This window comes from Macaca thibetana, chromosome 7 (genome assembly GCF_024542745.1).
Source record: "Macaca thibetana thibetana isolate TM-01 chromosome 7, ASM2454274v1, whole genome shotgun sequence".
Taxonomy (NCBI): domain Eukaryota; kingdom Metazoa; phylum Chordata; class Mammalia; order Primates; family Cercopithecidae; genus Macaca; species Macaca thibetana.
In genome coordinates this window covers 96,122,022-96,137,435 of record NC_065584.1, presented here as the reverse complement: position 1 = coordinate 96,137,435, position 15,414 = coordinate 96,122,022, and the positions used below count along the sequence as shown (strand labels likewise).

General features: G+C 38.6%; 1 protein-coding gene across 3 annotated transcripts in view; it reads left to right on the top strand.

Moving 5' to 3' along the window:
- Positions 1–7,761, top strand: part of MCTP2 (multiple C2 and transmembrane domain containing 2) — a 259,899-nt gene extending 252,138 nt beyond the window's left edge. For all 3 annotated transcript variants that reach the window (XM_050799764.1, XM_050799767.1, XM_050799766.1), the window contains 2 exons: positions 520–617; positions 2,787–7,761. In XM_050799764.1, coding sequence (XP_050655721.1) covers positions 520–617; positions 2,787–2,855 — 167 coding nt within the window. In that variant the 3' untranslated portion in view covers positions 2,856–7,761. The remainder of the gene's footprint in view (positions 1–519; positions 618–2,786) is intronic.
- Positions 7,762–15,414: the final 7,653 nt, after the last annotated feature.

Below are 15,414 nucleotides of genomic sequence, written 5' to 3'. Positions count from 1 at the left end.
GAAAATGAGTTGGAGGTGGGGAAAGACGGATGACTGCAGTTTTCTCTGTAACAACAAAAAAACATCTCCCGCCCTCTGCCTCCCACTGCTATGTTTGGTCCAGAGCCTCCAAGCAGGGACTTGTTTGGGCTAATGAAGGCCTTTTCCCATCTGGGACATTTGTTTTCATAGCAGAGGAGGCTGTTAATCAGCGTATTCCAAAAGAGCCAACGTGCTCCCCAGTTTGAGTGTGTGTTTCTGTCGCCCTGCTGCTGGGATTGTAATGGGATTTTCACAGCTGAAGAAGGCAGAGCCCCTCTTCACCAGCCCCTGCTTCCTGCCTTCAGGAAAAGGCATTTGTGAATGATTCCACATGACAGCAACATGTGCATGACTTGAGGTCTGGTAATTGTTTTCACACTAATTTTTACTTGTGAATATCCCCTCTCCCCCCAGTCAGGCAAGTTTTTGAAGATAGATGCTAGATAGATAGATGATCGATTGATTGATAAAGAGATCTCCTGTGTTTCTATTTTTCAGGCATAAATAAATTTACTAAGAAGCTTCGAAATCCCTATTCCATCGACAATAACGAGCTACTAGACTTCCTCTCTAGAGTGCCATCTGATGTTCAAAAGGTATGTAATGAATGGTCACCACCAACAGTGGCCCCGACCTGAAATCTGGCCAGCCCTGGAGCCAGAGGAGCACAAGGCTTCACTTGTGTGAGTAATTGAGATAAGGAACCAGAAAATCCTTAAAGAGGCCTGGCTTGCAGGGAAGTGGCAGAAAAATCTTTGTCCAAAGCATGAGGTGATTGGGGGAAATTGTTTTGAAAAAGAGCTACTTAAGAATGATCTGAAACTCACACTGTGTGGCTACTGTGCACTGACGCTTGTCCCCTTTCGATTGCTTGCCTCCCTAAAGAGGATAAAATGGGCTCAGTGAGTAGAATTGCATGAGATTCAAAGCCGGGGAGTTTTGCTTATTTTCTTCTTCTTCTTCTGGGTGGTAAGCATTTTAGGGGAAGCAGGGGACAAGAGGATTATTCTTTTTATTCTCATTTGCCCTGATATATCTCCTAGGCCTCCCTTCTATCCCCTTCCCTCTGAAGACTTACGGATGCTGAGGGTGCAGCCCCCATTTACTCTAATACACAGAGAGGCAGAGACAGTGTGAAATAATGTGAGATCAATCCAAAGTATTATTCACAGATAATGGTCACTTAGTCCAGCAGCGTCCTGTTTCTGTGGATACACAGAGATTAACGAAGGCAACATACTAGAAAGTCATGTAGAGTAGCTCGATCCTGGCCCCTGTGGATCAGCCTGCTATAAATCCAGAGGAAGGAGGGCAGGCGGCAATTTCTCTAGTGGAGAATAGAGATCACTGAATAGGTAGATGGGGAGACCATGGCGTGAAATATCATCAAGATGATCAAAGACACAATCCTTTAATATCTTAGAGAATCCCAAATCAAATATCGATTTTCATATTTGAGTCACTGTAGCATAATTGGTTCCCTGGCAGCTAAGGGGGGATTGCAAAGATCTGGGGCAGATAGGCCTTAGAGTTTCTTCCCCCTTCATTCGCAGTTCTAGAAATTAAAATGGACTCTGTGGTGCTATCTTTCTTTAAACTTCATTTTATAATTAGCTGTGAAAACACATTCTATAAAGATGAATTTACTCTTTAACATTTGTATTACTTAATTAAAAAGTAATCACTGGGCCCCTGTTTGTTTTGCATTGAAGATTGACAGGTATGTCATCCTCTGCTCCCTTAGGGCACTTTCGCAAAACACCATAAGGAATGGGGTATTTTCTTCATTTATCTGCCTCTGACACAGTACAGCCTGACTTCTGTGATCAGGCATAATGTCCTTGGGGAATTTGGCACAAATGCTAAAAATAGGGAGCACATGTGGTCTGTAATACAATATTTTAAATAAAGCCATTCCACCAGCAGCCTATCAAAGCCCATACACTAAAGCAATACGTTTGCAGCGTACCATCACTTGGGTCGCAGTGTGAGTTCATGCTGTATCCTTGAAGAATAGAAATTTCCATCGAGCCCCCAAGGATTCTCTGTGCACAGTCCAGGCACTAGCCCTCAAAGTGGCCATTCCAGTTGCAGTTGGCATGAACACAGAGAGATGCGACAAAAGAGCATTCCAGGAAGATATACAGTATGCGAGTAAGATCCTCCCTGTTTCGCCAAGGGCGCTTTCTAATAACACAGTGACAGTTTGCCACTGGGGACTCCTGAGTACTCATATTTATCACAGATGTTTTAGCCATTACATTGCAAATGAAATTAATTTCTAAGAGAAATCTATATAAAAGGCTTGGGGTATCAATTTCAGCATTTTTTCCTCTCAGGCAAAGTAAATGTATATAATTTTCTGAGATGTGTTCCCCAAGATTTTAGATATTTTTGAATGAATAATCCTAAGTTGCTGTATCATATACTAAGATAAACATTCCCAAGAGGCAGTTATTAAGCTTACTTATGGTTGAAAACTGGCACACACAAAACGAACATCATCTTGCAGTGCCCAGAGAAGGTAGAAACCCACGCATCTCATTAGAAAAATCTGCTTTTAATATTTTGGTTTCAAGAAATGATGCATGACTTCTCAAATCCTTCCTGCAATTAATCCCTCCATGTTCCTGTGTTTAGAAAATGATTCATTACCTTTGAACCTTCCTTCCTTTGCCTTAGGTTGTCCTTGGGGAGCCATTAGCACACACTGTGGTGAGCTAGGGTTACCTAACCGCCAGCATCACGGCTGTTTGTTTTCACAGGTGCAGTACGCGGAGTTGAAACTCTGCAGCGGCCACAGCCCCCTGCGGAAGAAGCGCAGCGCTCTCTAGGGCACACGCTGACTTTGGACAGCAGCACCCAATATTGTGTTTGGTTGATTAGACCAACATTATGGCTGTTTCTGTGGTACCCAACGTGTCCTTCTGAAATGCATGCCCTGTGGCACCCTCTGTATTCTTCCTCCTCCTTCACGTGCACAGACATACATGCATGTGCACACACCCCCATGCATGGGTGTCCTAGTTGCATAGAGGGTCAGCCCAGCAAAAAGCAACAATCCTGAGACTGGGAAAGACTAACATCCATTCTGAAATAGGAGACAACAAGGCTGCAGCCATGGGTCTGAACACCACCTTCCTTGAGAACAGCCAGGAGCCCACTTGGATTCGAGAGTGACTTTGAACTTGTTTTCACACCTCCAACAGACTCTCATTAAGATTCAGTTATTTCCACTCCCCATCCCCACACTCCTTTCAGATTATTGTTCATGGGCGTAAGTCTCTTCTCCGAGTTAACAAGTCTTCGGTAGCCATCATCTGTCCAAATACGGTATATTATTGAAAGACATTTTTAATAATTACCAGAATTAGTTCGAACCTTTAGGGATCTTTCAGCCATGATTATTAAGGATATGTATGTGAATTTTTGGGAAACCTCTCGGTGCTGGATGGTCAACCTGCAGCGTGGTCCATTGCTGGCCATGGATGCCCCAGGAAGGTCCCTAGAGATCACTCACTTGAAAAATGAGGCTTCCGTGAAAGTATTTGGTTGCTTTCTGCTACCACTTCTCCTGACTTTACTTTTTGCATATTTTCAAAATATTATAAAATGTCAACATACAATTTCAGAAAGGCAGGTGGGGGTAGGGGAGAAATGAATGAATGAATTCTCTAGGTATTTAGAAGATAAGGAACTGAAGACCAAGAGACTAATAAGGCTGCTTACCTAATTATTATAATCATTTCATTTGCCTGAATGTTTTAAGCAGAAAGTAGAAATACTTCAGCTGCCCAAATGTATCTTTTGTTCCTCTTAGAAGTAAAATAAGCTACAAACAATAAAAATTTATTTCAGAACCCCATTTCTAGAAAATACCACCCCAGAGTCCTCCTTTGACAGCATCTGTTTCTGCAGACCTCATCATTCCACAGTATTTCCCTGCCAGGTAAAAATCCTGACTTTGTGCATATATAAAATGTATGCAGTTAACTGTTTAAATGATATTTAAGTTTTAAAGATTGTATTTTGTTGACACATACTTTGTGCAGTTTTTATATATGTATGTATTATAAAGAAAAGTTAAGGTAAAAAGATCTCATTTAATAGTGAGTTCCCTATTTTATTTTTTTTGTCTCTGGGTTGTAATTTAATAATCTTCAAACAAAATGTTTACGAAAAATGCCAAAGATTCTAAATCTTATCATCCAGTGTCTGTTTTTCTTCATGTTGTATCTCACTGGGTTGCTTTCTGGCTGAGCCAGATTTCTGCATGATTTGATTTACTTCAAGTTAATGAAGCTGGCTGGAAAAGAGCCTTGCAGAAATTATAAAAGCTCCAGTAAATCTCGTAGTTGTACATACAATAGATACCCAAGAACCTCTTTTGTCAAACCAGTTACTCAATCTTCTGTGTAAACAATGCCTCATTGTCTTGCTTCTAACTATCATCTAGTTTATCACTGTCTGTCATTTTGTAACGACCTAAGTCAGACATTTTTAAACAGACATGTGAGATCTGATCAGTCATTTGAATGAAAACTTTCAGCAGCAAAATAACCCCTTATTTATTTAAAAGTGGAACCAATACTTTATTGTTGTTCTTTTGCTATAGAATTTCAAAATGAAATTATTTGCCCGACAAGAAGGCATCATTAGTTAGACTTCTTTCCTCTGTAGCCCGACTGAAATTCTCAGTGTTAAGTTTAGGACCCAAACACCAGCTGGGATGTAAGAGCAGGACCGAATCAACCTTGAATAAACTGTATATAGAAAACAATTGTTAGTTAATTAAGTAGACACTGGATGTTAAAAAGGAATGTTAGTTGTAAGTGACATGTTAAGATTTATACAAATTGTCAAAAACTTTTAGGAAAGATTCCAGGATGCTTTCAATAAAATTTATGGATTATAGATTCACAGTATGATAATTAAGTAGGGATGCTGAAGTCTTGCCAAGTTTTCCTGGTTCTCTTCTCAAACTTTATCCTCCCATTTCTAGTCCTGTCTCTCGATCTAATAGGCATCTACACCTCAGCAGGTCAGAAACTAAACATCATCTGTCTCTCCCTGTCTTCAGAACCCCGACCCTCATAATCTCCTTCCAGCTTCTTTGTTTGCCTTGCTGGGACTGGCATTTTCTGGGCTCAGAATTTCTCGGTCATCCTCTTTTTTGCTCCTCGTGCTGTTGTTCTCGTCTCCCAACTCAGAAAGCCTAGTAGGTCCAGTGTCAATGCGTTGACCACTTCTGTTCTGATTGCCACTACCCAAGTGGAGGCCTTCATAACCTCTCAGATGTCACGGCCATGATGCCAGTTACATTATGCCTAGTTAATCTTCATTCAGACTGGAAGGACCTCCCCCCAATTTCTTTCTGAATAGATTCTACTCTCCTTCAACACTTCCAAGTCTCCTGCCCCAAAGAGGCTTGGTCCTGTGGCTGGATGTGACTCCAACTTCCTTTTTTGTACCTTCACATCTTTCATATCTTTCTGGCATCTGCCGTACATCATAAGAGGCTTTGACCACTGTCCTCCACTGAATAGCCCATTATAGCTAGCACCTAATAGTTACTCAGGAAATAAATACTTGTTTAAGAGGCCAGATCAGAGAGATTATTTTTCTTTCTCTGCCTTTTCATGTGCTGTTTTCAGAACAGAGGACTGGGTTGGACAGATTAGTATGATCTATCCTGGAGATTAATTTCTTGCATTAAGAGCTTATTTTGTGTGATATTATTTATAATCCCTGGCTATGTCAATTATAACCTTTTAAATTATGTCTTATATTTGAAGTTCTTACCTACATATCAGAGGAAAATATAATGTTTATTTCCAGGTAGTAAAACAGTCTTTTGATTCTTTTTTTCTTGTAAATTATCATTTAACAAGTCCATATTGAATGCTGATAATTTTCTGGAACGAAACAGACTGCATCCCCTTGGTAGAGCCAGACATTAAACAGATACTTTCGAGAAACAGCATGCCATGCTCAGATTTAAGTTTGAAAAATATTCTGGCTGCAATGCATAGCCTAGCAATTTTCAAAGTTTAGAGAAGAGTTATTAATATTAGTCTTTTGGAGTACTCCTGATAAATGAATAACACCCCAGACTTTCAAATAGTGGCACTGGAAAAAAAAATAAGTAGAATTGAGAGACGGTGAAGAGATAAAGTGAGCAGGACTTGACAATTGCTGGGCTATGGGATGAGGGAGAGTAGAGTCAAGGATGGCTCTCAGTCACCCTGTCTCCAGGTCTAGGAAGATGGTGTTACCTTTCACTAAGGGAGAGAACTGTAAGAACTGCTGTGAGAGGACCACAGGAGTCCAGTTTTAGCGCTGAATCTCAGGTGCCTGAAAAGCATCCAAATGGGAATGTCAGCAAGATAATGGAATATATGGATTTAGTTCTCAGAGAAGTAACACACTGTACTTGATATGTACACAAGTTAAGGGCAAACACTGCATATCAAAGTGATTGAAACTAAATGCTTCAAGAAATTAAACCTTGAAGAACTCAACAGTCGATGTCATATATATAAAGGCAAGTCAGTTAAGAGTGTAAATAGAAACAGGGGTAAATACAGAGGAGAAGAACAGTAAGCATGGACCACCCTAGAATTCAGTGGCAGAGCATACTTCAAGAAAGCTGATGTGGTCAATAACATCAAATGCTGCAGAGATCACGTAAGTACAGAATCATGACCTTAATGTGACAGTTTGGAAGCACCCTGGCAACATGTCATTTCAGTGGAATGGTAGAAATGGAAACCATGTTTGGGTTGAGAAGTGAGTGGATGTGAAAATATGGGGTCTCTGAATGGAGGTAACCCTTGAAAAATTCCACTGTGGAGGAGAAAGGAGAGAGAGGGCTGGAATTTGGAATGAAAGGAGATATTTGGGATTATTTTAGTAAGAAAACAGATGTGTCATGACCTCAGTGTAAATCTAATAGCTGCAAAAAAATTCTTCATGGACATGAGATGGAGTTAGCCATATTCATTATTTAAAACTATGTTCTGCACTTACACATTGTTGGTTGAAGTGTAAATTAGCTCAACCACTGTGGAAGACAGGGTGGGTGTTTCCTCAAAAACCTAAAGAGAGAAATACTGTTTGACCCAGCAATCCCATAACTGGGTATATACGCAAAGGAATATAAATTGTTCTACTATAAAAACACATGCACACACATATTCACTGCAACACTATTTACAATAGCAAAGACACTGGATCAATCTAAATGCCCATCATTGATAGAATGGATAAAGAAAATGTGGTAGATGTATACCATGGAATACTATGCAGCCATAAAAAAGAATGAGATCATGTCATTTGCAGGAACATGGATACAGCTGGAGGCCATTATCCTTAGCAAACTAATGCAGCAACAGAAAACCAAATACCACATGTTCTCATTTATAAGTAGGAGCTAAATGATGAGGACACATGGATACACAGAAGGGAACAAAATACACTTGGGGCTATTGGAGGGTGAAGGGTGAAAGGAGGAAGAGGATCAGGAAAAATAACGAGTACGAGGCTTAATACATGGGTGATGAAATAATCTGTACAACAAACCCCTCTGACACAGTTTACCTATGTAACAAACCTGCACAGGTATCCCTGAACTTTAAAAAAAACCTATGTTCTATCAAAACCTGCCTCTCATTTATGTATTAGGAATCTTATGGCAGCAGAACAGTTGAAAAACTAAAATAAAAATCTTCTGAAAATGCACTGAGTGGTAATTGATAATTGAATAAATACTGAAATCCCGAAGGATAACTTCTAAAGGAATGGCTTCAAGTATGTTACCCTTGTGTAAAGCCCACAGCTGTTCTGTCCTAGCATTTTAATGTAATGATTTACACAGGAAAATGGATATTCAAGCACACAAGAATACTAATATTTTATAGCATTTATCAAATGCCAGTTACTTTCTAAGTGTTTTAGATATAATCGCTCATTCAAAATAATTCTAAAAATTGAAATTTCTCCAAACACTTACAGAGGAAAAAAAAACAAAAACCTGTCACTCTTATACAAGCTCCTCTAGACAATAACAAAAGAAAAAAGAAAACACTATCTTAAGCATTTTATGAGGCCAACATAACTCTCCTTCAAAACCAAGTCCTACAAAGAGTGGAAAACTACTTAACAAAATCCCTTATGAAGACAGATACAAAATTGTGAAAGCTATATGAAAGTCTTTCACTGAAAACATCAGTGAGGCTTCCAGATGCCTGACCAGACATCTTGTATTCTCTTCCACGAAGAAGAACCAAAAAAAATGAGTGGATAATCACAGTTCACATATATCATATAAGAAAGAACACTGGAATTCTACAGAGAGTGACAGGAAATACCTGAAGCAAGGAAGGGGAAGAGAGCAATACAGTCTGTTCAGGTAGGATAGGCTAGGAGCCAGGAAAGGCTCTCCAGATGAGAAAAGAGTAAGTGGGTGACTCCTAGTGATCAACATTTCCACTACAGACTCCCACATTCCAGCCATAGGAATTCCCCTTGACTATTGTGAGCCCCAAGACTGACATAGGGAGCTACCTGAAGACCATGTGATGACATTGCCCCAGAGAGGGAGCACACGTGTTCCCACACACCCGCAAGTCCTAAGCAGCTACAGCAAGTTGTCGCTTTGATATCTCAGCCCTCACCAGACTGCATTCTGCCCCGGGCCCAACAGCCCCTGCATCTTCATATCCCTGGAACCTTAATGACATGCTCCACCTGCAGCCACAACTCCAGCTGCCCGCTACCTTTAGGGCTGAAGTGTGAGCCGTTGGCAGCTACCACACTGCTCCCAACTGTGAAGCTGCTGTGCATTTTTAATCACCCTAAGGACAACAGATCCACCAGGTGACAGCCACAGCAGTAGGCTGCCTCAACTGGGGCCAAAGGGCAAGTGAAATGTACACTTCCCAGTCACTTGCGTACCACTGCTGCCATTGAAACTGACTCTATTCTCCCCCGTACCAGGAGTGCAGTATGGCTGCTGCCACCCCAACATGAACATTCTGGGGCCTGGGGTCACACTACCCCTGCCTTCCATAGTCAGTATCTGCAAGCACTACTGAAGGATGTGAGGATGAGTCCACTGGGCCTGGCTCTGACCCCCACCCCTTAGTACCCAATCCTGGCATCCGGAGGCCTGGGGAGTACCCAGGCCAGTCCACAAATATTGGCACCTGAGCACTCCAACAAGGGCCCTGAAGTTGGAGCCACCCAACCTGCCACTACCATCACAATGGGCACCCCCCCAACACACACACACACGTGTCACCTGTGAGTCTGGGGACTGGCCTGCCCAGCCAGTCACAACCACTGCCACCACCACTGTGGAGCTCTCGGGACTCAGAGGTTAGTCCCACCACTACTACTGCTATCACCTACGCCATGCAAACTGCCCAAGTGCCCGAGGACACACTCACTACCATCCATGACGGCCACTACCATCACCCAAACAAGCTGCCTAGAGGCCCAAGAATTGGCTTGCTTGGGTCTGCTAATACAGTGCCAGCATACACTGTCCTAGGGCCCAAGGACAGATATGCTTAGCATGCTGCTGCTACCACTGGGGCCCAAGGACAGGCCCATCTGGTGTCCCTGTCACAAGCACAAGTTCACCACAGCCTTCCCTAATAACCACAACCTAGGCCACTGAGGAAAATCACAGACTTCAATGAAGCTATTTAGAGCCAAAGAAATCATGAAAGCTACACTACAGCATGCACCCAGAATCAAAGCCAAAGTACCATACCCAACAAACACCACACACACATCTTCAGGAAAAAGTCCTCCCATAGGAAGGCAAGTTAAAAAGTGGAAAGAAGTGATTGTCATGACAGATGTTCAGATATCAATGTAAGGATATAAGAAACATGGAAAAAAAAAAAAAAAAAAAAAAAAAAAAAAAAAACACCACAAAGATAGTACTTCCAAAGGGACATAATTCTCTGGCAACAGATTAACTAAAAAAAGAAATCTATGAAATCCTGGATAAAGAATTCAAAATACCAATATTAAAGAAGCTCAATAAGATAAAAGAGAATACAGAAAAACAATACAAATAAATCAGAAAAATAAGTTAGTATATGAATGAGAAATTTTCTAGAGATTTCAAAAAGCACAAAACAAATTGAACTGAATGATTTATTAAGTAAAATACAAAATACTTTCAATAGCTCAACAATAGACTAGCTCAAGAAGAAAGAATTTCAAAACTTGAAGACATGTCTTTTAAAATAACACAGGCAGACAAAAAAAAAATTGAGCAAAGCCTACATGACATATGAGATACCTTATAGGGACCAAACTTTTTGGTGTTCCACAAGACAAAGAGAAAATTAAAAAGTTAGAAAACCTATTTAATGAAATAATAGCTGAAAACATCCTAAGTCTAGGAAGAGATTTAAACATCCAGATACAGAATGCTTAGAGATTCCCAAACACAATGCAAAAAAGTCTTCTCCTCAGCACATTATAATCAAATTGTAGTAAGTCAAAGATCAAGAGAGTATTCTTAAAAACAGCAAGAGTCCCAGCTACTCGGGAGGCTGAGGCAGGAGAATTGCTTGAACCTGGGAGGTGGAGGTTGCAGTGAGCTGAGATCACGCCATTGCATTCCAGCCTGGGCAACAAGAGTGAAACTCCGTCTCAAAAAAACAAAACAAAACAAAACAAAACAAAAAACCAGCAAGAGAAAAGCATCAAGTCACTCATAAAGGAAACCTCATCAAACTAACATTGAGTTTTTTCCTCAGAAATTTAACAGTCCAGGAGAGAATGAGATGATCTATTCAAAGTGCTGGGGGGGGAAAATAAAAAACCCCTGCAAGCCAATGATACTATACCCAGTAAAGTTACCCTTCATAAATGAAGTGCTAATAATCTTTCCAAACTAAGCAAAAGGTGAGAGAAATCATCACCCTAGAATGGCCTGGCAAGAAATGCTGAAAGGAGTCCTCCCTGGGAAGAAAGAGATGCCATCTACAATCATGAAAACATATGAAAGTACAGAACTAAATGCTAGCACAAACACAAAAATAAAGAAGAGAAAGGACACAAATATTACCACTACAGACAATAATAAACATTAAGGGAGAAAAAAAGGAACAAATGATATACCAAACAATCAGTAATCAATAAATAACAGGAATAAGCCCTCACATATCAGTAATATATTTGAATGTAAATAGATTAAACTTTACACTTAAAGGATATAAACTGGCAGAATGTATTTTTTAAAAGACGCTGCTATAAGAAATCTATCTCAACTGTTAAGACACATACAGACTGAAAGTAAAGGGATAGAAAAAGACATGCCATGCAAACCAAAAGGATTGCCTATACTTACATTATATAAAACAGACTTTAATACAAATGTATTAAAGGAGACAATGGTGATTATATAATGATCAAGGAATCAATTCAGCAAAAGAAAATAACAATTCTAAATAATTATATGTACACAACACCAGAGCACCAAGATATATAAAGTAAATATTATTAGATCTAAAGGGAGAGATACACTTCAATAGAAAAGTAGTTCAGGATTTTAATACCCCACTTACAGCACTAGACAGGAAACTAACAAAGAAACGGTGAATTTAAAATGCACATTTGAACAAATATACCTAACAGACATTTACAGGACATTTTACACAACAGCCACAGAATACACATTCTTCTCATCAGCACCTGGAACATTCTTTCAGAATAGATCATAGATTGGGACACACAAAAAAAACAAATCTCACACATTTTTAAAACTCATAAGTATATCAAGTATCTTTTCAGACCACAACAAAATAAAACTAGAAATCAATAACAGGAAAAACTTAGGTAACTACAAATACATAATACTTTAAAAACATGCTCTTGAATGGCCACTTGGTTAAGGAAGAAATTAAGGAAAAAAATAGAAATAAAGGAAAATTGAAACACAACATACCGAAATCTATGGGATACAGCAAAAGCATTGCTAAGAAGAACGCTTATAGCAATAATCACCTACATAAAAACAAGAAGAAATATTCCAAATAAATGGTTTAATAATACCCATCAAAGAACTAGAAAAGTAATAACAAACTAAACTCAAAATTAATAGAAGGAAAAAAATTTGTAAAGATTAGAGCAGAAATAAATGAAATTGAGACCAAAAAATACAAAGGACTAGAAAACCATAAGTTCGGTTTTTGAAAAGATAAACAAAATTAACCACTAGCTAGACCGACCAAGAAAAAAAGACCCAAATAAATCAAATCAGAAATGAAAATGGAGACATTATAACTGATACCACAGAAATAAAAATCATCAGAGACTATTATGAACAACTATACATTAACAATCTAAAAAGCCTAGAGAACATTTAAAAATTTCGGGACACATGACGTTCCAAGATTCAATCCAGAAGAAATAGACAACCCAAATAAACCAAAAGGATTAATGAGATTGACTCAGTAATACAAAATTTCCCAACAAATTCCAGGTCTGCCTTACCTCACTGCCAAATTCTACCAAATTTTCAAAGAAGAGCTAATACTAATCCTCCTGAAGCTATTCCAAAAAAAATTGAAGAGGAGCATATTCTCCCCAACTCATTCTATGAGGCCAGTATTAACCTGGTACAAAACTGCAGACCAATATCTATGAAGAACATAGATGCAAAAATCTTCAACAAAATACTACCAAAACAAACCTAACAGCACAGCAGAAAGATAATACACCATGATCAAGCAGAATTTATCTGAGGGAAGCATGAATGGTTCAACATCAGCGAATCAATACATGTGATACATCAACAGATTGAAGGACAGAAACCATATTATTATCTCATTAGATGCAGAAAAAGCATTTGATAACATACAACATTCCTTGTTGAATGTTGAGATTTTGCAACATTTGATAAAAACTCTCAATGAATTAGGCATTTAAGGATCATGTCTGAACATAAGAAAGGCCATATATGATACACCCACTGCTAATGTTATAATGAATGGGAAAAAGTTGAAAACCTTCTCCATAAGAACTGGAACAAGACAAGGATACCACTTTCAGCACTTCTATTTAACATAATTCTGGAAATTCTTGCCAGAGAAATCTGGCAAGAGAAACAAAAATCATCCAAATTGGAAAAGAAAAGTCAAATTATCCCTCTTTGCTGATGATTTGATTTTATATCAAGGAAGCCTTGAAGACTCTACCAAAAAACGCTTAGATATGATAAATAAATTCAGTAAACTTGCAGGATGCAAAATCAACATACAAAAATTAGTAGCATTTCTACGAACCAAGAATGAACTGCCTGCTAAAGAAATTAAGAAGGCAATCCCATTTGCAATAGCTACCCCAAAAAAATCTAGAATAAATGTAATCCAAGAGTTGAAAGACTTCTATAAGGAAAACTCTAAAACACTGATAAAAGAAATTGAAGCGTACACAAACAAATAGAAAGACACCCTATGCTCAACAAATTCAAAAAGTTAATATCATTAAAATGACCATTCTGCCCAAAGCAAACTACAGATTGAATGCAACCCCTATCAAAGTACTAATGTCATTTTTTACAGAGATAGAAAAAACAACCCTAGTATTTATATGGAACCACAAATAATAAAAACAATCCTGAGCAAAAAGAACAAAGATGAAAGCATGACTCTACCTGAACTTCAAAACGTATTACGAGACTAAAGTAACTATAACAGCATGGTGTTACTATCATAACAGACAGATAGACCAACGTAGCAGAATAGAGAACCCAGAAGTAAATTCAGGCATTCACAGCCAACTGATTTTTTTTTTTAAAGGCACCAAGAACATACATTAGGGAGTGGACAACTTTTCCAATAAATGGTGCTGGGAAAATTGGATATCTATATGTAAAATAATAAAACTAGACCCCTATCTCTCAACATATATACAAAAATCAATATGAATGAAAGACTTAAGTGTAAGACCTGAAACTGTAAAACTGCTAGAAGAAAATGTAGTAAAAACACTTTAGGACATTGGTTAAGGCAAATATTTTGTGACTAAAGCCTCAAAAGCACAGGCAACAAAAACAAAATAGACAAATGAGATTACATTAAACCAAAAAACTTTTTTACAACAAAGAAAACAATAACAGACTGAAGAGACAATGTGTTGAATGAGAGAAAATATTTGCAACTTCAGCCAGGTGCCATGGCTCACACCTATAATCAAAGCACTTTGTGAGGCTGAGGTGAGAGGATCGCTTGAGCCCAGGAGTTCGAGACCAGCCTGGGCAACATAAAGACATCTCCTATCTATGAAAAATACAAAAGTTAGCCAGGTGTGGTGGTGCACACCTGTAATCCTGGCTACTTGGGAGGCTGAGGCAGGAGGATCACTTGAGCTTGGGAGGCCTGGGTTGCAATGAGCTGAGATCATGCCACTGCACTTCAGCCTGGGAGATGAAGCAAGATCCTGTCTCAAAACAACAACAACAAAACAAAACAAACAAACAAACAAGTATTTGCAATTTCTTCATCCAACAGGGGACTAATATCCAGAATATACAAGAATCTCAAACAATTCAACAGCAAACAAACAAACAAACAAAATATCTCATTACAAAGTAGACAAAGGAAATGAACAGACATTTCTCAAAGGAAGATACACAAGTGATATTTTCATTTACCAACAGGTATATGAAAAATGCTCAACAGCACTAATTATGAGGGAAATTCAAATAAAACTATAAGGAGACATCATTGTACTCTACTTAGATTGGCTTTTATGTAAAAGACAAAAAATTGTAACAGATGCTGGTAAGGATGCAGAGTAAAGGAAGCCCATACACTGTTAGTGGGAGTGTAAATTAGTACAGTCACTATGGAAAACAGTATGGAGATTTAACAGAAAACTAAAAATAAAGCTACCATATGATCCAGTAATCCCTCTATTGGGTATTTATCCAAAGGAAAAGAAATCAATATATCAAAAGAGATACCTGCAATTTAATGTTTATTGCAGCACAATTCACAATAGCGAAGATATGGAATCAACCTAAGTGTTCATCAACAGATAAATTGATAAGGAAGATGTGGTATATATGCACAATGGAATACTACTCAGCCATATAAAAGAATAAGATCATGTCATCAGCAGCAACATAGATGGAACTAGAGGTCATTATGTTAAGTGAAATAAGTCAAGCACAAAAAGACATATATCCTATGTTCTCACTCATATGTGGGAGCTAAAAAAAGGTTATCTCATCGAGCTAGAGAATAAATGATAGGTACCAGAGGCTGGAATGGGTCTGTGGGAGAGGGAATGGAAATCAAGAGATGTTGCTTAATGGGTACAAACATACAGTTACACAGATTAAATAAGTTATAATGTTTGATA